The sequence below is a fragment of the Lepus europaeus genome, chromosome 5, assembly GCF_033115175.1.
Source record: "Lepus europaeus isolate LE1 chromosome 5, mLepTim1.pri, whole genome shotgun sequence".
Taxonomy (NCBI): Eukaryota; Metazoa; Chordata; class Mammalia; order Lagomorpha; family Leporidae; genus Lepus; species Lepus europaeus.
The window spans coordinates 38,791,016-38,814,061 of NC_084831.1; the positions used below are offsets into that span (position 1 = coordinate 38,791,016).

Consider the following 23,046-nt stretch of genomic DNA (forward strand, 5'->3'; position numbering starts at 1 on the left):
GCGATCTATTTAGGGCCTTTTTTTTTTTCTTACTAAGGCGAAAAAAAAGAGACAGAGGGGAGGAAGGAGGAGAGGAGGAAAGAAGAAGGAGGGAAAGGGAAGAGAAGAAACATCAAGAAAAGGGGAGAGAGTCCCCACCCTCTCCGCCGCCCCTACAGAACAGGTTTCGATTTTTCGGGATCTCGACGGGCAGAACCCCAACGATCCGCCGCAGCACCGCGCGCGGCAGAAGGGTGGGCGGATAAAAACAAACCGACGCGGTCGGCGAGGCTGTAGCCCAATTCCGGTCGCTTTTATTCCGCCCGCCCCCGGTGGGTTCTGTTTCATACGGTTTGCCCGCACCGTCCGGCGCCCACCGCGAGGGCCTCTTCGGAGGGTGCCGAGGCTTTGTGGAACAATTCTTCCTCGGGTTCCCATCCACCGCGGAGGCTTCCTTTCTCTTCGTCTAATCCCGATGGGGGAGGGGAGGGGGGCCACCCATCCCCGTTGTCAGCCTGGAGGGGACGTCTGCTTTATGGTCGACTCTAGGCGCCCGTCCTCTTCTCCATTTTCCTCTCCCTACCCCAAACCCAGCAACTTAGAAAACAGAGCCGGGAAAAAAGCCCGCGTCGCTTTGTTCTCCCCGCAGAGACGCTAACGGGACCCAGCGACCGCGCTCTCGGACTATTATTTTAATTAAAACAGGCCGTTAACGAGGAAGAGGACAGCAGCAGTTACAGTAAAAGGCCAAACAAAATCGCTTCTTCCCGGGCTGGGGCAGAGCTGAGCCCGCCCTTGTACCGAGCCGACGCGACGCGTCCCGCCGCGGGGAAAAATGTCCCCTCGCGAGCCGCGAAGCTTGGAGCGGGACCCCTCCCCCAGACCCCGGCGGCCGCACCCGCGACACTAACCCGAAATGGACGAAGCCCGCGTGCTGCGCCAACGCGGCCTGAAGGTGCCTGCCTGGGCGAGCGCCGCTCGGCTTCCAGCCGGGAAGAGCCGCCGCTCACCGGCGCACCCCTCTGCGCCGAGGCACCGACTGGCCCGGGCTCCGTCCGCCCATCCCCGTCAACGCGGGCTCCAGAATACATCATAATTTGGAATAAAATGTGAGAGCCCGCTCCCCGCCCCCCATGCCGCCGCGATCCCTCGCTCGCCCTCCCCCACTCCCGCCCCCAACGATTTTGCGCGGGCAGCGCCAAAGGACGCTAGCGCACGGGCGCACCCCTCGGCACGGCCGGGGCCCCACGCGACGGCCGCCAACACACATCACGAGCCGGCAGGGTCAGGCCCGCGCACGGCCCAGTGCGACACAACGAAATCACACCCGCGCTGTCGCCCACGGACGCGCAACCCGACCCTGCCGGGAGCACGCGCGCCCGGCCAAACAACGACACCTCCAGGACACGTCCGCCGCCGCCGCCGCCACGCAGAGCCGCAGCCCAGCTCACACGGCCCGCGAGCGTCGGCATGAGCTACAGCCACGACGAGGCGGAAGGGCCTCGCGGGGTCCGGGGCCACGCACCCACAGCGCACACCACGATACTCGGACACGCACCCTGCGGCGGGACGGCCTCGCTCGGGAGCAGTCGACATGGCCCACAGCGCCCACGCGCGCACTCTCCACCCCACCGCATGCACACAACACCGGGGAGAAATGAACACCAACCGCCGCCGCGCGCGTTGCTGTGCGCTGCGTAAGGAGAAGGGGAAGGAAGGAAGAGTCGGCGGCGGCGGGAGGGGCGGGGGCGTCCGTGGAAAATGCCCCCCACGGAAGGGCCGCGAGGAGCGGGAACCCCCCTCTGCGGGCGTGGACGGGGAGAAGGCGGACTGAGGAGGAACTCGGCGGGAGGCCGCAGGTCGCTCGTCCCCGGCCAAAGGCCCCAGTGCTCACGTTTGTCCGCTGCGGGGGTGCGCGCGTGGCCATTTTGAGGCCGGGCCCGGGCGCGAGGCCGGCCCCGCCCGCGCCGCCCCCGCCCGCGCCCGCGCCCCGCGCCCCGCGCCGCCCGCGCCGGCCCCGCCGCGCCGCGCTCTAATCCCGCTCACGTTCGGGGGCCTCGTTAGCATGGGCCGAGGCGCGCGGGGCCGTGTGCGCCGCGGAGATAAGGCACTGCCGCGGGTCCGCCCGCCCCCGATAAGCGCCTCGGCCATTATGGGCCAAATGATTCATTTTAATTTGGCAAATTCACCGGGGGTGGGGGCAGGGGGGAGGAGAGGGGACCGGCTCCGGAAGGCGCCGCGTGCGGAGCTGCCGCCCGGGCAGGCCCAGCCTCCATTTCGGATCCCGAGGCCTCGCGGGAAGCCCCGCGCCCCCAGCCACAGGCCCTCGGCCTTCCACAGGCTTCCATTGAGCGACTTCCATTGAGCCCTTGGCTCTGTCCGGGACTCTGAACACCGAAGCTATCACTTCCCAGTCCTCCCTCTCCAGGGTCCTGGACCCCTGCAGATCTGATCCCAGAAAGCCCCTAGATGCCCCCTCCCCGACCCTCCAGCCCCTTCAGCCCTGGTCAAACCCAGAGGACTCCTGGGACGGCGTGCTGAGGCCTGAGCCCACAAACACCACTCCTGCATAGTATTTTTATAAGTTAGTTTGTTTATTTGAAATGCAGAGTTACAGAGGCAGAGAGAGACAGAAGTCTTCCATCTGCTGGTTCTCTCCCCATATGGCCGCAACAGCCAGAGCTGGGCCAGTCTGAAGCCAGGAGCTTCTTCCAGGTCTCCCACGTGGATACAGGGGCCCAAGGACTTGAGCCATCATCTGCTGCTTTCCCAGGCCATAGCAGAGAGCTGGATCGGAAGTGGAGCGGCCAGGACAAGAACCGGCATCCATATGGGATGCTGGCACTGCAGGCAGCTGCTTTCCCACTAAGCCGTAGTGCCAGCCCCACAGAGCACTTTTAACAAGCATTTTAATCTTGCTACTGGACCCTATTCTAAGAACTGCACGAATACTAACTTATTTAATCTTCATGAACAACCCTGAGAAAGGGTTATTATTTTCAATTGCATTCTGTCCTCTTTGTATCATCCTTAATTCCAGATAAGGAGCCTGAGGCACAGAGAGAAAAAGCACCTTTCCTAGGGTCGGAGACCTAGTGAGCCGTGGAACCGGGGTTTCCAGGACATTCGGCAGGAGGTCTATTCTGTGTTCAGCTGATGCAGCGGGGCAGCCAGAACCTAGGCTGGGCTGGGGGATCTGCACTGCCCTCACCGTGGGAACCGCAGCAGCACTGGGGCAGGACCCTGGGTTCAGTGCCAGCCCAATGACCGGGGTCTCAGCCCACGGAGGGTGTCTGGTGCAGGGGAGAGGGCACAGGCTCACTAGTCACTTAGTCCCTCAGTCTCTCCGTCTGTAAAATGGGGATTAATACCTATCTCACAGAAATGTGAGGATGAAATAAAATGGCTTTTTCAAGGTAGGAGAGTTTGGCTTCTTTCTTAAATGCTTATTTATTAGAAAGGTAAAGAGGCAAGCATTGTGGCACAGCAGGCTCAGCTGCTGCCTGGGATGCACATTCCATATTGGAGTGCTACTTTGTTGTGTTTTTATTATTATTATTTTTTTTATTTTTGACAGGCAGAGTGGACAGTGAGAGAGACAGAGAGAGAGAAAGGTCTTCCTTTACCGTTGGTTCACCCTACAATGGCCTCTATGGCCAGCACGCTGCAGCCGGCGCACTGCGCTGATCTGAAGCTGGGAGTCAGGTGCTTCTCTCGGTCTCCCATGTGGGTGCAGGGCCCAAGGACTTGGGCCATCCTCCAGTGCACTTCCGGGCCACAGCAGAGAGCTGGACTGGAAGAGGGGCAACCGGGACAGAATCCGGTGCCCCGACTGAGACTAGAACCAGGTGTGCCGGCGCTGCAAGGCAGAGATTAGCCTATTGAGCTGCGGCACCAGCCTGGAGTGCAACTTTGAGTCCCAGATGCTGTTTCCAATCCAGCTTCCTAGGAATGTGGCTGGGAGGGCAGGTGATGGTGGCCCAAGTACTTGGATTCCTGCCACACATGTGAGAGAACTGGGTGGAGCTCCTGAGTTCTGACTTCATTCTGGCCCAGCCCTGGCTATTGTGGCCGTCTGGGGAGTGAATCAGCAGATAGAAGATCTCTCTGTGTCTCTGTCTCTCTGTCTCTCTCTCTCTCTCTCTCTGCCTTTCAAATAAGTAAAAATAAATAAGTCTAAAAAAGCAGCAAAAGAGATCTTCCATATCTTCCATCTGCTCGTCTACTCCCCAAATGTTTGCAACAGCTGAGGCTGCACTAGCAGAAGCCAGGTGCCCAGAACTCCATCCAGGTCTTCCATATGGTGGGTAGAGCTCCAAGTATGTTGTTTAATTTTTTTAAAGATTTATTTATTTGAGAGGCAGAGAGATAGCAGAGTGAACCATCTGCAGGTTCACTCCCCAAATGGCCACAAGGGACAGAGCTGAGCTAATCTGAAACCAGGAGCCAGGAGTTTCTTCCAGGTCTCCTGAGTGGGTGCAGGAGCCCAAGTACTTGGGCCATCTTCTGCTTTCCCAGGCTATTAGCAGAGAGCTGGATAGGAAGTGGAGCAGCCAGGACACGACCCAGTGCACAAATGGGATGCGGGTGCCACAGGCAGAGGCTTAGCCTACTATGCCACAGCACCAGCCCCAGAGACCCAAGTAGTTCAACCATCATCTGCTGCCTCCCAAGATGCATTAGTAGGAAGCTTAAGAGTAGCTGGGACTTGAACCTGCACTCTGATATGGGATTGCAGGCATCCCAAGTGACAGCTTAACCTGCCATGCATGCCGCAAAGCCTGGCCCCTTGTAAAATGACCTTCAGAGGTGGTGGTGAGGGTGCTAACGTATGGAACTGCACCCGGCCCTGTGTCAGTGTCAGCCTCACGTGTGTGTCCTGGCTGGAGAAGGAAACTAAAGCACAGGAGGTGGCCTGGCCAAAACTTACAGTGGCCCAGAGGGAAAGCCAGGACCTAAACTCCTGTGTCCAAATAGCAGTCCTCCACCTCACCCGCTGGGCCAGGCTGATTTCCTTCTAGTGTCTCTGGTATTGAGCTCCCTTTGGAGCCTGAGAGCTGGAGAAAGCTCCCACTGTGGCGCCAGCTGGAGTCCCTGTCAAGGACTGAGCCCAGTGTGGCTCTCATCAGGACTTAACCCCCCCTCCAACACACACACACGGAGAACACGCCGTTCACTCAGTGCAGCCTGTCTCCTCTGGCCCGTGTGCTCCCTGGCAGAAGCTGGGCTGCAGGTGACTGTCACAGACTCCCATGGTAGCAGGGCTGCCTGTTGTCTGAGAACAAGAGTCCAATCCGCCCTTGCCACCGGGCCCTAGACTTCGCCGCTTCATTTAACAGAAAGAGTGGGAGTCATGCCATTCTGAGTGTGAAACCCAGCTCTGCCACTCGTGGGCTGTGGGACACTAGGGCAAGTCATTTCCTGGCTCCAGGCCCTCCTGGGCCACGAGACCGGCCACTCCTATGAGGCCTTGGAATTAAAACCAAGAGTGAGATTTGGGGCGTGCGGAGGAGGGAGCTTCCAGAACATTCCACATGGGCCCAGCAACCAGTTGGGCTGAAGGCTGAAAGCAGAAGGGCCATGTTTATGAGAGAAACAGAGGAGTGCCCAGTATGGCTGGAACAAGCCATTGGACAATTTAATGGTTTGGGGAACTCATTTAATTTGGTTTGAAGGTGGGCACGGTGCACCACACAGGACCAGATTTGCATTTCTAGAAAGCTCTTAGGCTGCAGTGTGGCGAGGGGGTGTGGGTGGGTGGAAGGGGTGAGGGAGATCAGTCCTGGGACCAAGGCTGCTGGGCCAGGGGAGGGGATTAGAGCTTGTTCTTTTGCACCAGCAGAAAAGGTGCCAAGAGGACCGAGAAGGCAGGGGCGTCTGCTGCGGAGCTGACACCACTGGAGAGGCCCACACGCCACATCCAAGGGCCTGCGCGCAGCTTCCTGCTAACCAGCCTGGGAGGCAGCAGGGGATGGCTCAGCTACCTGGGTCCTTTTCACCCAGGTGGGAGCCCAGGCTGCTGGCTTCAGGTGAGCGTTTGGAGAGTGAACCAGCAGATGGAAGATGAGAGAGAGAAGAGAGAATGAAAATGACCTGTATTTAGGATATAAAACTTCAGACTTGGCTGTGTGGGGGTGGGGTGAGGGAGTGGGAGCACCCCAGGAACCCGCCCCCCGGGAGGGGGCTCTGCTGTCTGACCCTGGAGACTGGGGCATGGGAGGGACTTTGCCTTGAGCTTTGTCTTCTGACGCCTTTGAGGCACCTGCGGACTGTCAGCTTGCTTTACAGCGCCTTAAAATCCTCCTGGAGTAGGGTGCTGGAGGACCACGGACTGCCGGACTGCCGGGAATGTTTCTTGGAAGCCACGGCAGGGGGCACAGTCCAGGGATCTGTCTGCCACTCGCACCCTGCTCCGCATACGCGGGCGCCCCGCGCCTGTGACGTTTGCACCCTCCCCCTTCCCCGTGTCCGACGGTCTCCGGAAAAACGGAAACTGCGTGCTAAGCAGGGCGCCGACCGAAATAGCATCTGGTGCCTGTCGGTCAGCGCAACATCCGAGCGTCCCTGGACGGTGACGCGGCGCGGCCAGGAAATGCCACCCCTCCTCCTCCCGCCTCCAGCGGGCCTCCTTAGGCAGGAAACCCCAAGCCCCGCGAGGGAGGGGCGCCTGAGACCCGGAGCTGGAATCTGCAGCCCGGACCTGCGGCGGTCGTCCACCCCTCACCCCCAGCAAAGTCTGGGTTCTCCCGAGACCCCAAAACCGACGCTTTAAAAAAAAAATTGTACATGGGCCGGCGCTGCGGCTCACTAGGCTAATCCTCTGCCTGCGGCGCCGGCACACCGGGTTCTAGTCCCGGTTGGGGCACCAGATTCTATCCCGGTTGCCCCTCTTCCAGGCCAGCTCTCTGCTATGGCCCGGGAAGGCAGTGGAGGATGGCCCAAGTGCTTGGGCCCTGCACCCGCATGGGAGACCAGGAGAAGCACCTGGCTCCTGGCTTTGGATCAGCACGGTGCGCTGGCCGCAGCGGCCATTGGAGGGTGAACCAACGGCAAAAAGGAAGACCTTTCTCTCTGTCTCTCTCTCTCTCACTATCCACTCTGCCTGTCAAAAAAAAAAAAAAAAAAAGTGTACACATTTGTGTCTCTGGGAACCGGTGGCTGTGTGCCTGCTCTGAGCTGTGGGCATTGGGCCACCATCATTACGTGCCAGCTGCTGTCCTGGGAGCGCACGTCAATTCCGGGAGCCCTGACACCAGCCCGCCAAGGCTCGCGCTCCCTTGTCTGTACTGCGGAGGTAGCAGAGAGGTTGAGCACCCTGCAGGGGGACACACAGCGGGTGAGTGCCTGGGGCAGGCTGGCCTCAGGCCCTGGTGCTCCCAAGGCAACAGAGCAAGCGCTAGCTGGTAGGCCTGCACTCCCAGGCAAGTAAGTCCATCTTGGAGGTGGCAACTGTCCAGTAAGTCCCCCTTCCACTTCCCTGTGACAGTTCCCTCCATTTCTGTGTGCCCCGGAAGAACTCCCACCTCCACCCGCCATCAGGGAGCAGGCCTGAGCTGGGAATCCCAAGCTTGAGTCTCATCTCTGCTTCCAGACCCCAGCCCAATGGTTGGGTTTCCAGGGCCGGGACTTGAGGCTTTTGGTAGCGGGCTAAGCCTCCGCCTCTGGTGCCAGCATCCCATATGGGTGCCGGTTCTAGTCCCAGCTGCTCCACTTCCAGTCCAGCTCTCTGCTATGGCCTGGAAAAGCAGTAGAAGATGGCCCAAGTCCTTGGCCCCTGCACCCATGTGGGAGACCCAGAAGAAGCTCCTGGCTCCTGGTTTCAGATCAGTGTAGCTCTGGCTGTTGCGGCCAATTGGGGAGTGAACCAGTGGATGGAAGACCTCTCTCTCTATCTCTCTCTCTCTCTCTCTCTCTCTCTCTCTAACTCTGTCTTTCAAATAGATAAATAAATCTTTTTTTAAAAAATATAAATAACACAACTTTAAACAAAAAAAAAGAAGCACTGCTTTCCGGTGTTCCACAACTGTTTCCCTTTCCTAACTCATGCGGCTTCCAGAAGCATACCGAAACCCAGAGCTGCTTTCCAAACTACAGAAGGGACAGTGCCCATGCTGTCCATCCTCCTGAGCACGGACCCCCGGCGGCCCTGCTCTCAGTGGCTTTCCTCCCAGAGCTGTGGGATGAGCATGCATCAAGTGCGCAGCACCTGCTGCCTGGCCCATGTGTATGCATGAAGACGGGTCTGAGCACCTGCCGCGTGTGCTGCACCTCCCAAGCTTCTGCCTCTCTCCAACCTTGGATCCTCCCCCATGCCTCTGCCCCGCTGCTGCTCTGGTGCCACCTGAGCAAGGAGGAAGCACACTCATCTCACCCAGAGTCACTCAGCCGGTGCACACCCACGCCAACTTGGCCCTGCGGCCTCGCCATGCCTGCTGCCTGTCATGCGTGGTTTGCTACATTGAGACAGCTGCTTCAAAAACCTCCAATGCGGCCGGCGCCGCGGCTCACTAGGCTAATCCTCCGCCTTGCGGCGCCGGCACACCGGGTTCTAGTCCCGGTCGGGGCACCGATCCTGTCCCGGTTGCCCCTCTTCCAGGCCAGCTCTCTGCTGTGGCCAGGGAGTGCACTGGAGGATGGCCCAAGTGCTTGGGCCCTGCACCCCATGGGAGACCAGGAGAAGCACCTGGCTCCTGCCATCGGATCAGCGCGGTGCGCTGGCCGCAGCGCGCCTACCGCGGCGGCCATTGGAGGGTGAACCAATGGCAAAAGGAAGACCTTCCTCTCTGTCTCTCTCTCTCTCACTGTCCACTCTGCCTGTCAAAAAAAAAAAAAAAAAAAAACACCTCCAATGCTTTTTATTTTCAAAATCTCACGTATACTTGGATTAGAGAAATCTCACCTCAAACTTGGATTAGAGAAATGTAAATTAAAACTGCAATAAGATATGATAACACACCCATTAAAATGGGTAAAATGTAAAAGACTGACGGGGGTGGGTGTTGGGCATAGTGGGTTAAGACCCTGCAGGGGACACCCACAGCCCGTATCAGAGTGCCTCAGTTGGAGTCTTGGCTCCACTTCCAATTCCAGCTTCCTGCTACTCGCACACGCTGGGAGGCAGCAGATGATGATGGCTCAAGTACTTGGGTCCCTACCACCTACACGGGGGACGGGATTGGGTTTCAGGCTCCTGTCTTTAGCCTGGCTCAGCTCCGACTGTTGTGAGCATCGGGGCAGTAAATCAGTGGATGGGTGAAGATCTTCCTCTCTCTGTGTCTTTCTGCCCTTCAAATGCTGAAAGGAGACGTCTGTACTATGGCGCAGGGGTTAAGCTGCTGCTCGTGTTGCCCGCATCCCATATCAGAGGGCAGATTCGAGTCCCAGATAATCTGCTTCTAATCCAGCTTCTGGATAATATGCCTGGGGAGGCCATGGATGGCCTGAGTGCTTGGGTCCCTGCTACTTATATGGGAAACCTGGGTGGAGTTCCTGGCACCTGGCTTCAGCCTCGTCCAGACTGGGGTACTGAACCAGCACATGGAAGATCTCTCTGTGTTTCTCCCTCTCTCTGACACTCTACCTTTTAAATAAAGAAATATTTTTAAAAATAAATTAAATAAATAAAAAAATTTAAAAAGACTGATGATACCAAGTATTGGTGTGGATGTGGGGCAATTGGAATTCTCATACAGCAGAAGTTACTCAACCACTTCTGGGAACATCAGCAGTTTCTTATAAGCATGCTGTTACAGATAGACTCTTACTGTGAGAATTACAAATATACATCTACAAGTACACTTGCATGTATGTATTCACAACAGCTTTATTATAATAGCAAAAATAGACACAACCCAAGCATCTATGAACCAGTGAATGGATAAACACGTGGCAGTACATTTACAAAACAAAATGCTTCTCAGCAATAAAAAAGAAGCCACAGCCACTGCTACCTGCAGGACTGCAGGTCAGAAACAGAGTGGGGTGTGTGGTTCCACTTCCGGGAGACTCTGGGAAAGGGAAGGCCAAAGTCTAAGGACAGGATGCAAGTCAGGGGCGCCGCAAGCCGGGCCAGCCTGCAGAGGCCCGGGGTAGCTTTCCAGGGGAAGGGAATTCTCTATCTTTTTTTTTTTCTAACTTTTTTTTTTTATCTGATTGGTAGAGTTACAGACAGTGAGAGACAGAGAGAAAGGTCTTCCTTCCGTTGGTTCACCCCCAAATGGCCGCTATGGTTGGAACTACGCCGATCCGAAGCCAGGAGCCAGGTGCCTCCTCCTGGTCTCTTATGCGGGTGCAGGGCCCAAGCACTTGGGTCATCCTCCACTGCCCCCCGGGGCCACAGTAGAGAGCTGGACGGGAAGAGGAGCAACCGGGACTAGAACCCAGCGCCCATATGGGATGCCAGCACCGCAGGCAGAGGATTAACCAAGTGAGCCACAGCGCAGGCCCCGGGAATTCTCTGTCTTACTGTATCTTGTTCGCACGTGTATGCCCTTGTCAAAGCTCAATAAACTAGACACTACGATGAGTCTGTTTCACTGTATATAAACCGTGCTTCAGTCAAGTCAAGCCCTGCCCTGATCTCACATCATCCAGGAAAACGTCCCTGACCAGGGCTGCCCGCCCCGCACCACGTGTGGCCCTCCACCGTCTTAACCGCTCAGGGCCCAGCACGCGGCCGCAAGGAACCATCTGGGGAGAGGAGGCAACCGAGCTGACGGCCTTGAGAGGAGTGACAGAGACATCTGCCAGGAAGTGGAGCCACTGCTTCCTCTGACCCCCAGTTTCCCTGGGTGGGGGGACCACAGGATCCCTCTGGGCCCTTTATCTCTGGCGCTCCCCTCCCCCTCCCTCTCTGAATCTGCTCCTCTTTCCTGCCTCCTGCCCTGTCTCTGCTTTAGCCAGTCTCTCACCCGCCGTTGTGGCCTCTCCGCTCAGGATCTCGCTGACGCTCCAGCTTTGCCCAGGTCCCCGTGGACGCAGGGCACCCCGAATCGCTCGCCACATTGCTCACGGTGGATCAGACAGTCCAGAGCTGGTTCTGCGGGGCAGGGGCTGGGTGTGTGTGTGTGGGTGTGTGTGTGTAAGAGAGTAGAAAGGGAAGGGACTGTTAAGGAGGCGCACAGGCTTCATAAGACAGAACACGGACTCGGGCCCCCGGAGCACTGCCAGGCAGCTCTGAGTTACAAGGCGAAGCTGCGGCAGGAGGCCCCCGGGTGCCGGGTGCTCAGCCTAGCCCCCACCCCGCGGGAGAGAGCCTCACAGTAAGGCCTAGGACATACGACTGACTGACTGCCAGTAGCTGAGACCCTAAGCGAGTTACATGCACTTTCTGTGCCGCCCTTTCCCTGTCGCTAAAACTATAGCAAAGACAACACAGGGCTCACAGCTGCTCCGGGAAGGCTCTGAGCAGACGAAGGGCCTTCAACAAGTTCATGGAAACGTGAAGGATGTAAAACTATGCATGGATCCCAAATCTTCCTGCACCAGAACAAAATGACCTTTTAGTCCCATTAGTCCCCTTGGATAATAAAGCGCTAGACATGGTGCCCAGCAGCACTCAGTAGACAGAGCTACCAGTTTTTTATTATGAGCCTCTACTCCACAGCAGGCCCTATACACAAACCCAGGGACACTGAGATGGAGGAGATGGGCACAGTGGAGAGCTATGGCACAGCTTACTCGACACTGCTAGAGGGGCCAGCAATGTGGAATAGCAGGTAAAGCCACTGGCTTGTGTCCTAGCTGCTCCACTTCCGATCCAGCTCCCTGCTATGGCCTGGGAAAGCATTGGAAGATGGCCCAAGTGTTTGGGGCCCTGCACCCACATGGGAGACCTGGATGAAACTCCTGGCTCCCAGTGATGGCCTGGCCCAGCCCTGGTCTTTGTGGCCATCTGGAAAGTGAACCAGAGGATGGAAGATCTCTCTCTCTCTCTCTGTCTCTCCCTCTTTGTCTCTCCCTCTCCGTCTGTAACTCTTTCAAATAAGCAAATAAACCTTAAAAAAAAAAAAAAAGCAAAAAACACTGCTAGAGGGAGGTATGCAAAGTGTTTTGGAAACCCAGAATCTGCGTGTGTATGTGTATGTATGCGTGTATGTGTGTGTATGTGTGTATGTGTGTTGGCTTTTGTGGCAGGCAAGGCTCACACAAGACTTGTGAAACTGGCATCATCTGCTTGAGTGACAGGGGCTGAGTAGGAAGGAACAACAGCAAGTGCAAAAGCCCGGAGCCAGAGGCGGAGGGTGCGTGGGGCCGGTGCGTGGGCAGGAACACCGCACAAGGGACAGAGGCAGCTGGAGGAAAACTGAGGAAAAGCAAAACCACTTGGCAGGAACCTGGGCCGTGAACTTGGAGGAAGTGGCACCGACCCGCCCTCCTGCTCCTTGAGAAGTGGGAAAGTGCACCCTGCGAGGCCCTTGTGAGGGGCGAGGAAATGCAGGCCCCGCCGCGTGGGGCTGCGGAGGGGCAGCCGCTCCTCGTCTGCAAGGACAGTCTCTTGCAGGGTGGGCGGCCCCCTCGGGGGTGGTGTTGGGGGTCCGGAGCGCTCCCCCATCCGAGAGGACTCAGCGGTGTCCTCCCAACAGGTGGCTGAGACCTGGCGCTGCCTCACCAAGTGGGAACGGGGCTTTGAGGGCTGCAGCACACGCTTTCCCTCTGCCCCCAAGGGAGAAAGAGGAGAAAACGGAGAGGGAGAGGACATGGCCTTCAAACCGCAGCGTCAGCACTGACCTCCCTGTGTGACACTGGGCTTTACACCTGCGTGTCCACTGCCGCACGGGGTGGGTATGCCTGCTCTGGCGCTCGGTTAACAGCATGGGCTCCGCAGCCAGATTGTTGGCTCCTTGTATTGGCTGCCTGGCCTTGGGGCACATTACTCAACCTCTCCTTTTCCTACTTCTGCTCTATCAAAAAGGGATAATAAAAGTATCTACTTCTTGGAGTTGCTGTGAGGAACAGTAGGCTAACCAGCCTAACAGACTTAGATCACAGCAAGGGTGTCAAGCAAAGGTTAAGAATTGGTCTTAGGGCCGGTGCTGTGGCAGTGGGTTAAGCCTCCATCTGCTGCACCAGCATCCATATGAGCACCGGTTTGAGTTTCAGCTGCTCCTCTTCCCATCCAGCTCTCTGCTATGTTCTGGGAAAGCAATGGAAGATGGCCCAAGTCCTTGGGTCCCTGCACCCATGTGGGAGACCAGAAGAAGCTCTTGGCTCCTGGCTTTGTATCAGGCCAGCTCCAACCATTGCAGCCATTTGGGGAGTGAACCAGCGGATGGAAGACCTTTCTCTCTGTTTCTCCCTCTCTCTGTCTGCAACTCTCTCAAATAAATAAATAATCTAAAAAAAAATTTGGTCTTACTTCACCAAGTTATCCCTATGACTAGGTGAGAGCACACACACACACACACACATATATATATTTGGCAGGCAGAGTGGACAGTGAGAGAGAGACAGAGAGAAAGGTCTTCCTTTTCCGTTGGTTCAACCCCCAATGGCCGCTGCGGCCGGCGTGCTACAGCTGGCGCGCTACGGCTGGTGCACCGCGCTGATCCAAAGGCAGGAGCCAGGTGCTTCTCCTGGTCTCCCTTGCGGGTGCAGGGCCCAAGCACCTGGGCCATCCTCCACTGCACTCCTGGGCCATAGCAGAGAGCTGGACAGGAAGAGGAGCAACCGGGACAGAATCTGGTGCCCCAACCGGGACTAGAACCTGGTGTGCCGGTGCCGCAGGCGGAGGATTAGCCTATTGAGCTACGGCGGCGCCGGCCAAAAGCACATATGTAGTAGTGTGTTCCTCTGTGATCTAATGGTTCCTGATGCCATGAGCAAACAGTATGGCTCCATGGCAGCCATGTCTGGCTTTCAGAAAGATCTCTAAGGTGGCGGGCACTTGGCACAGTGGTTAAGACACTGCTTGGGAGGCCTGCATCCCATAGCAGAGTGACTGGGTTCAGGTCCAGGCTCCACTACTGATTCCAGCTTCCTGCTAATGTACCCTGGGAGTCAGTAGATGATGACTCAACTAACTGGGCTCCTGTCACCCATGCGTGAGATCTGAATGAAGTTCCAGGATCCTGGCTTTGGCCTAGCTCAGCCCTGGCTGTTTTGGGCATTTAGGGAGTGAATCAGCAGATGAAAGATCTCTCTCTCTCTCTCTCTCTCTCTGCCTTTCCAATAAAATAAAATTAAGATGTAAAAAAAGATCTCTCGATCATCTTCCTCCCTTCCCTCCATCTCAACTTCATTCTGCTGCCCTGGACCAGGGCTGCGTCACACTCACTGCAGGGCTCTCCTCTGTAAGGGTGAGCACTGTTAGAGCGCCTGCGTGGGAAGCTGTTGGCTGGGACTCTGATAAACCACCTGTCTGCCCATGCACAGCTATAATGGCAGGATCCAATACTGTCTTCTGTTTTTTTTTTTTTAAATTTTAAGTATTTATTTTCATCCATTTGAAAGGCAGAGCGAGAGTGAGAGCCAGAGCGAGAGAGATCAATCTTCTACCCACTGCTTCACTCCCCAAAGACCCACAATGGCCAAGAGCCCAGAAATCCATCCAAGTCTTCCACATGGGTGACAGAGGCCCAAGCGTTTCAGCCATCATCTGCTGCCCCCTAGAATACACTGGCAGGAAGCTGGATCCCAAGTGAAGCAGCTGCGTCCCGAACCGGACTCTGATATGGGATGCAGGGGTCCCACATGGTGCCTTAACATGCTGCACCACAACACCACCCTTCCCCTTGCTTATGCTCTCTGGAGTCTGGCATGAGGCCCCTGGTCCAGCCGGCCCGTGCAGTAAATCTTTCCCATGTGCCTCTTCTTTGGCCATGGGTACACAGATCAACAACCAAGTTGTTCAGGATGAATTATCTAAGGGGACAAGAAGAGGACCAGAGGAAGGACTATGGTGTTTCAAAGAAGGAAAATATGATTGTCACTTCCACATGAGTTTCCAGGAAGGCTTCCTGCAGGATGGAAAGAGGATGGTGGTACGGGAGGGATGACAGAAAATGAGAACTCCCATTGGCTGCTTTACTTCCCAAATGCCCACAATGGAACTCAATCCAGATCTCCTGTGCGGGCAGCGTGGGGCCAGCCATCTGAGCCATCACCCGAGGCCTCCCAGGGTGCCCATTAGCAGGCAGCTGGGGTCAGCAGTGGGGGCAGGATTTGAACTCAGGCATTCCTATGTGACATTTGGGCAGTTGACATTCTAGCAGGTAAGCTGGATTTTTTTAAAAAAATATTTATTTATTTATTTATTTGAAAGGCAGAGTTACAGAGAGAGGGAGAGACAGAAAGGTCTTCCATCTGCTGGTTCACTCTCCAAATGCCACAACGGCCAAAGCTAGCTGTGCCAATCCAAAGCCAGGAGCCAGGAGCTTCTTCTGGGTCTCCCACACAGGTGCAGGGGCCCAAGCACTTGGGTTATCTTCTACTGCTTTCCCAGTCCATAGCAGAGAGCTGGATCAGAAGAGGAGCATACAGGACTCGAACTGGTGCCCATGTGGTATGCCGGCGCTGCAGGCAGAGGCTTAGCTCACACGCACAGCACTGGCTAGGTTTTGGAAGAGTACGCAGGGCCTGTGGAGAGTCCGGAGGCAAAGGGAGGAATCTGGACAATGTGTGAGTGTGGTGTTTGCGTTGCTTTCTTTTGTGGCCTATCCAGGGGAACAGAGGCGGCCTGAGTTTGACTGCTTAAAATCTAACCTCCGGACTCAAATACCATGGCACGGGATGGCGTGTTGGGAGGCTAGCGTCCCGGGTTCTCTGCTTACCCCACCATGGGAACTGGAGCAAGCCCCTTCTCCTCTTCGGGAGCCAGCTGCCTCATGTGCACAATGAGCCCCAGTGACTTCTGAGGCCCTGCAGCTGACACCGTGGATACCTGATGTCATCCCTTCCATTGTGTTTTTAATTCGACCCCCTGCCCTCGTGGCCCCAAACCTCCTGCCAAGAGGCAGGACACAGAGCTCTCCCCAAATCCACCCTTTTCCTGGAGCGAGCCTCCAGCAGGAAGCGGGAGAGCAGGATTTCCTCTGAGGAGGTTCCCGGTGCCCCAGACGCTTCCGGGCAGGGCAGTGCAGAGGAAGAGATAGGGAGCATCACCCCGGCTTTCAAGCCCTCACGCGCCGTTTGCTGTGTTTTATGTTTTTCCTCCGCAGAAACTTGAGCTCCTTTAACGCAGGGACTTCGAGCGCAGGGAATCCAGAGCTCTAACCTCGGGAATGCAGAGGTGGAGAGAGAGCCAGACAAGCCAGCAGCGCTTCGGTGGGGAGCACCGGATTCCCGTTTTCCTTTTTCACTCTGCAGTGAATTAAACACTGTAGAACAGCAACATTACCATCAGACAATCCTCACCCCGCCTGCGGGATTCCCCACAGCGGTTCCGGGCCGACCCCAGGCTCGGGGCTGCTGGAAGCCCGGCCCTCCGCTGCGCATGCCCCGTTCGCGCGCCGCGTCCTGCCGCAGGATCGCAGCACGTCAGAGAAGCCGGGGCCCAGCCCTGCCGGCCGAGACTGTCACAGTGTGGGGCAGAGACAGCGGGCACCCAGTCGCTGCTCACTCCTAATGTAGTGTTCTTTCTACTCTCTCTCTTTCCTATCTGTGGTTCCCTGGCCCCAACCGCCTCCGCCGATGCCATCCTGATTCATGGCTCCCTGCCTTTGCACAAATGGCTCCCTCTGTCAGAAACCTCCCTTCCTCCCCACCTTTTCTCCCTATTGCCTCTGAAATGTCCTAGAAGGTCCTCAAAATAACCTTCCTCCCAGCTTTTCCTAAAAACATTTTTAGATTCGTTTATTTGAAAGGTAGAGTGACACAGACAGAGGGGGAGCTCTTCCCTCGGCTCATTTGCTCTCCAAATGGCCACAACAGCCAGGGCTGGGCTAGGCTAAAACCAGGAACCAGGAACACCATCTTGGTCTCCCACATGGGTGGCAGGGACCCAAGCACATTAGCAAGAAGCTGGAGCGGAAGCTGAGCATCCAGGACTTGTCACTAGCATTCTGATACGGCACACCAGCGTCTGCAAGCAGCGGCTTCGCCCGCTGCGTACCACCACCAGCCTTCGCCTGCTTCTTCTGTTCTCACGTTCCCTAGTTCTATTACGAGCACTTTATCGGACTGTAATGCTATCGTTTGCATTAGATTGAGTTCCTACCAGGCCTGTTTTTCTTCCTGTATCATCTCATGCTCAGCATGTAGCTCAGAGGCCAGCAGGATCATCATGATTCACCTGTGAACGGCTGGGTGTGAACAACGGTGCTGGTATGGAGAGGAAGGGCTGGAGGGAGCAGCTGCTACTGGACCTGATGCTGGGCGGGAAGACTAGGCTGGCGTCCTGAGCGTATGGCTCCAAGTGTCTTGACTTCGGACAGCTATGTGTTCCTTGTGTCTGTTCCATCCCCCGTAGAAAGGGGCTCATCGCGCTCGCCGTCCTGTTGCAGTCAGGCTTCAGCTGCGAGCATTCTGAGAAACTATGTGGGAAAACGCTTTGGGAAACGTGATGCAGTTGGCAAACTCTTTCCTGACATTGGCACTGCAAGTGAGGGCCTCTCCATTCACCTAGGAAGCTTGGTTCTGTCCTCGTGAGCAATGCCTAAAGAAGTGCACAGAGGGACATCTGTTCCTCTCACCTCCTGGAGCCCTGAGGATCCAGGCTCAGTAACTGCTCAGCACAACGTACAAACCACCGCAATGAATCTTTTCACAGGAACAAAGCCAGATCTGGCTACTGCAGGACTTGGGGGAACAAACAGGAGCTTCTGCCCCTGGCTAATGGGCACGGCACCCTTCCGGAAGGAAAGGAAAGTAGGAGAGCTTGGAGGACAGCACGGTATTTCAAGTCATTCATTCGGCTCCAGAGCCACTTCTTGCAGGCGCTCTCCCTGGAGTCCTCAGCTCTGGACTCAGCCCTGGAGTTACACAGCCAGCTTCAAACGCTGGTAGCCTCTTCCTTGGGAATGTTACCCTCTAAGGCTCTCCTCTCGCCGGAGTCAATGACCTAAGTGAACTAAGGCAGGTTAAGTCCAAACAAGAGGGGACCAGCATGTGGACACTGCTGTGGCTCCTGGATCTGGAGCACTCATTGGCTTTTTCTTTGTTTTTTTTCAAGATTTGGCCATGTATTTGAAAGGCAGAGTGACAGAGAGATATCTCATCTGCTGGTTCACTCCCCAAATGCCCCTGACAGCCAGGGCTGGGCCAGGCTGAAGCCAGGAAGTCCACCTGGGTCTCACGTGGGTAGCAGGGATTCAAGTGCTTGAGCCATCATCAGCTGACTTCGCAGGCACATCAGCAGGAAGCTTAATGGAAAGCTCAGTAGCTGGGGCTCAAACTGGCACTTGGATATGGGGTGCAGGCATCCTCCATGGCGGCTTACCCTGCCGTGCCATGCCTGCCCCACACTGGCCTTTCATCATACTCAGAAGGTTGTGATGTTTCCTGGGTGGACCTGTTTTTCTAGTCTTTATAGACTTTACAAGGCTGCATCTGTCTACACCCACTTTTGTGAGGCTTAGCACAGGGTGTGGGTAAGGCAGAGGACAAGCGAGATGGAGTGATTGTTGATTTAAATTAACCAGCCAGGAGCTTAGAGGTTGAGTGAAGGGATGCTTGGTGAAGGCGTGGGGGTTGAGTTGCTAACTGGCTGGGACCCTAGGCTAATGGGTTTGTCTGCTACAAGTTAGGTAATAGGAGCTCTATCACTGACGTATTTCACTAGAAGGACTCATGTGTCTTTATTTTTTATAAAATATTTATTTGAAAGTTAGAGTTACAGAGAGGGAGGGAAGGAGACAGAGAGATCTTCCATCTGCTGTTCACTCCCCAAACAGCTGCCAATGGCCAGATCTAGGTGGATTCGAAGCCAGGAGCCAGAATCTTCCTCCAGGTCTCCCATGTGGGTGCAGGGGCCCAAGGACTTGGGCCATCTTCCACTGCACTCCCTGGCACATTAGCATGCAGCTGGATCAGAAGTAGAGCAGCCAGGACTCAAACTGGTGCCCATCTGGGATGCCAGTACCTCAAGCAGTGGCTCCACCAGCTACGCCACAGCACCTGCCCATCACACGTGTCTTTTTTTTTTTTTTTGACAGGCAGAGTGGACAGTGAGAGAGAGAGAAAGGTCTTCCTTTCCCGTTGGTTCACCCTCTAATGGCCGGCGTGGCTGGCGCGCTGCGGCTGGCACACCACGCTGATCCGAAGGCAAGGAGCCAGGTGCTTATCCTGGTCTCCCATGCGGGTGCAGGGCCCAAGGACTTGGGCCATCCTCCACTGCCTTCCTGAGCTATAGCAGAGACCTGGCCTGGAAGAGGGGCAACCGGGACAGAATCCGGTGCCCCTACTGGGACTAGAACCCAGGGTGCCAGTGCTGCAGGCGGAGGATTAGCCTGTTGAGCCGCAGCACCGGCTCACACGTGTCTTATAAACAGTGCTCTGTGGGACTGGATGACAGAAATTCAGACAAATGTCACTTGAGGGGCAAATGTCTCCAAAATTTTTAAATCCAATTTTCCCAGTACTAATGTATTTTCCAATGATATCTAAAAGCTATCATAGCAACTAATTTGCCAAATAACTTGCCACAGTGAACCATTCTTTTGGAGAACTGTCTAGAGTAGCTTTCATTGGTAGTCTCTCTTGTCCTGGCAAGTGTTTGGTAGAAAGACATGTTCTGTTCAGTTAATCTGCAGTCTAAATTCAGTCCCCCAAAATACTTAATCATCTTATCAGAGGCCTTAACTTAGGTGTGACAACCAAGTAACTGAATCAGATTTTGTCTAAAAAGCCTCAGGTTCAGTATTCATTGCTCACTTGGATTCTTATTTGGTACACAGATTACAGGGTTCCTAGTGATAAGGAAGACAACTGATGAGGCTCAGTTGATCCCATCGCATTGGCTGGTTTTGCGATAGTGTGCAATATAAACTGTCCTACGCTCACTTCTTGAGTGAAATACTGAGGGCTAACCTTCAGCAGAACACACCTGAAGTGGTATAGACAATTCCCTTAATTAAATCTACTTCAGTGAAATGTGGATATACATTTCATGCTTTTAAAATAACTAAAGCCTCCAACAGTGTGCAAAGAAACAAAGGGAAAGACATCATCACTGCCATGGCCATATCTTAATTTTAACTTGAAAAGAGCAACAATGTGGCCAGTGCCGTGGCTCAACAGGCTAATCCTCCGCCTTGCGGCGCCCACACACCAGATTGTAGTCCTGGTTGGGGCGCTGGATTCTGTCTCGGTTGCCCCTCTTCCAGGCTCAAAAAGTGACAACTGGAATGGAAAAGTGTTTAGAAATCCCAAATCCACAGCTTTCAGATTACACAGAAAACTTTTTAAAGATTTACTTATTTATCTGAGAGGTACAGTTAGAGAGAGAGTGAACCATCTGAAGGTTCACTCCTCAAATGATCACAATGGCTGGAGCTGGGCTGATCTGAGGCCAGGGGCTTCTTCTGGGTATCCCACGCAAGTGCAAGAGCCCAAGTACTTGGGCCATCTTCTACTGCCTTCCCAAGCCATAAGCAGAGAGCTGAATCGGAAAAGAGGAGCAGCCAGGACACAAACCAGTGCCTATTTGGGATGCTGGCACAGCAGCCAGGCTTAGCCTACTAAACCACAGCACTGGTTGTGGTTTATTTATATAAATAAATGGTGTTTTTTTATATACATATAAAACTTTTATGTATGGTAATCACATCTTAGTTTTGGCAGAAAAGTTCTCTCTCAAATGAATGGGGACTTTTTCAATTACATCCAGAAATAACTCACTTAAAACTTAAACCTTTTTTTTAAAGATTTATTTTTATTTATTTGAAAGAGAGTTACAGAGAGAGGAGGTCTTCCATCCACTGGTTCACTCCCCAGATGGCTGCAACGGCCAGAGCTGATCTGATCTGAAGTCGAGCCAAGAGCCTCCTCCGCGTCTCCCACGTGGGCGCAGGGGCCCAAGGACTTGGGCCATCTTCTGCTATCCCAGGCCAAAGATGAGAGCCGGATCAGAAGAGGATCGGAAGAGGAGCAGCCGGGACCAGAACAGGTGCCCATATGGGCTGCTGGCACTTCAGGCCAGGGCTTTAACCAGCTGCGCCACAGCACCGGCCCCAAAACTTAAATCTTAAACAGGGCGGGAGGGGGAGAAAAGAACTGTTTCATATATTCAACACCTTGGATGGATCTCCAAATGTTATGCTGAGTGAATACAGCCAATTTCAGAAAGCCATACATGATATGATTCCATTTATATGACATCCTCAAAATGACACGAGTCAGTGATGAAGAACGGATCACGTGTTGTCGGGGTGAAGGAGCCGGGAGGAAGGGTGTGTTTTACGAGTACACCACTAAGGTGTTTGTGGTGATGCTGATGGTGGTGGTAGGAGAATCTGTCAGTTTCATAGAGCTATACATCAAACAGTAAATAAATATTTGTAAAACTTGTGAACCTTGAAAGTCTGTGGTTTAGTTATTATTATCACTCCCAATGTCAATTTTGTGGTTTTGATAATATACCATGATTACATCAAATATTATCAATGAGGGGTACCAGGTGAGGGGTAAACCTGAACATTCTATATTATTTTGGGGAGCTTAAAACAAAAGGCAGAGAAGGATCAATTACAGCAGAAAACAAAGGAAGACTTTTTATTAAGTTCTATTAAAAATATTAAGGTATTTGAAAAACTCACTTTATAAAACACACTCATACCCAATAATTTTCTCATCCTGTGGTAGCCGGTATTCTGTTTAAAATGCTACATTAACATCAACCCATCTGACTGCAGAAGTTTTACTTCCACAGAGTTTAACAAATACATCTTAATTAAGAGGAAATACATTCCCTGTATAAAACATTTTAAGTTATTTTCAGAAATAACTCTTTCCCTTACACCCGGAAGGGTGGGTTTTGCTCATTTGGCCCAGGACATGATAATTTCATGCTCTTTCAGTGCCACTGAGCAGAGGCAGAGATGCAACCTGCTGGGAAAATGAACTCGCACATTCAGAGCTGCGTGGCGCCTGTTCACCTAAGTTTGTCAAAGTAACTGATCTCAGGGTTGGTTGGTTTAAAGGTGCAACATGGAGAACAGCTCCGACGGACCAACTTAGCCTTCCCACAGACAATCAGGTCCCCTGTACAGCCCTATGCAATCGGCAGCTACCAAGAGACAGACTGACTCCTACAATGACTAGGAATCTCAGAACTACCAAAAGGCTCTGGGCTCCCTATCACAGGGCAGGGAATTAAAGGTTTAAAATAGCTTGGGCAGCTGTCTGAGCCGCTTCACGTCTAAGAAGGTGCCTACTGAATTCATGCTATTCATCTGCTTTAACGTCTCAGAGGGCTGCGAACTTCCAGGGAACAGTGGAGCTTCCCTCTTGTTTTCCTTCTCAGGATGGTGAGTGAACTCTGCTTTTCCAGTTCGGAGGTTCACTGCAGGACTTGGTTTAAGTTTCTTTAATAAGAAAGCTGGGTTTTCACTCGATGGCTGGTTTGCGTTCGGCTCTACAACTGCGTTTGTAATATTTCTCAGCACTGGCATATCCGTGTGGGTGCTCAGAGCTTCACAGCTGTGACAATTCCCTACTTCCCAGGCATTCCTGGAAGGCTCCTTCTGCTGACTGAGTTGTTCGGATGTGGATGTGAGCTTCTGCGTCAGCGCAGGCTCACTCTTGCCGTCCGCACCGTTGGGAGGGTCCTCCTCATCTTCACTGTTGTCACTGCTTTGTATGAGTCCGTATCTCTTCATGTATTTTTTGGTTGCAAAGGACATGTTGTTTGGTGAGATTAAACTCAGCCCCACTGTGCTTCTGTCTGTATTAATATGTAGAAGGCTGAATGATGAGTCACAATTATTTTGGTTTGATCGAGTAAGAGATAGTTGTGACAGCTGATTTTCATTTAAGTATTTCAGAGCTATAGCATTTGCCTCCATGCTTAAATCCACACCGTTGGGGCTTAAACCACTCATGCCAACGTTAGCAAGTGACATGTAGTTTAATCCGGAGATCACTGCTTCTGGGCTGATGCATGCCAACACACTGAAAAACACAAAGTAATCA

The 23,046-nt window shown here is 54.1% G+C and overlaps 1 protein-coding gene across 9 annotated transcripts in view; it reads right to left on the bottom strand.

Moving 5' to 3' along the window:
- Positions 1-20,813: 20,813 nt before the first annotated feature.
- STIL (STIL centriolar assembly protein) overlaps positions 20,814-23,046 on the bottom strand; it is a 70,468-nt gene continuing 68,235 nt past the window's right edge. For all 9 annotated transcript variants that reach the window (XM_062191283.1, XM_062191284.1, XM_062191279.1 and 6 more), the window contains one exon: positions 20,814-23,025. In XM_062191283.1, the coding sequence (XP_062047267.1) occupies positions 22,236-23,025 (790 nt within the window). In that variant the 3' untranslated portion in view covers positions 20,814-22,235. The remainder of the gene's footprint in view (positions 23,026-23,046) is intronic.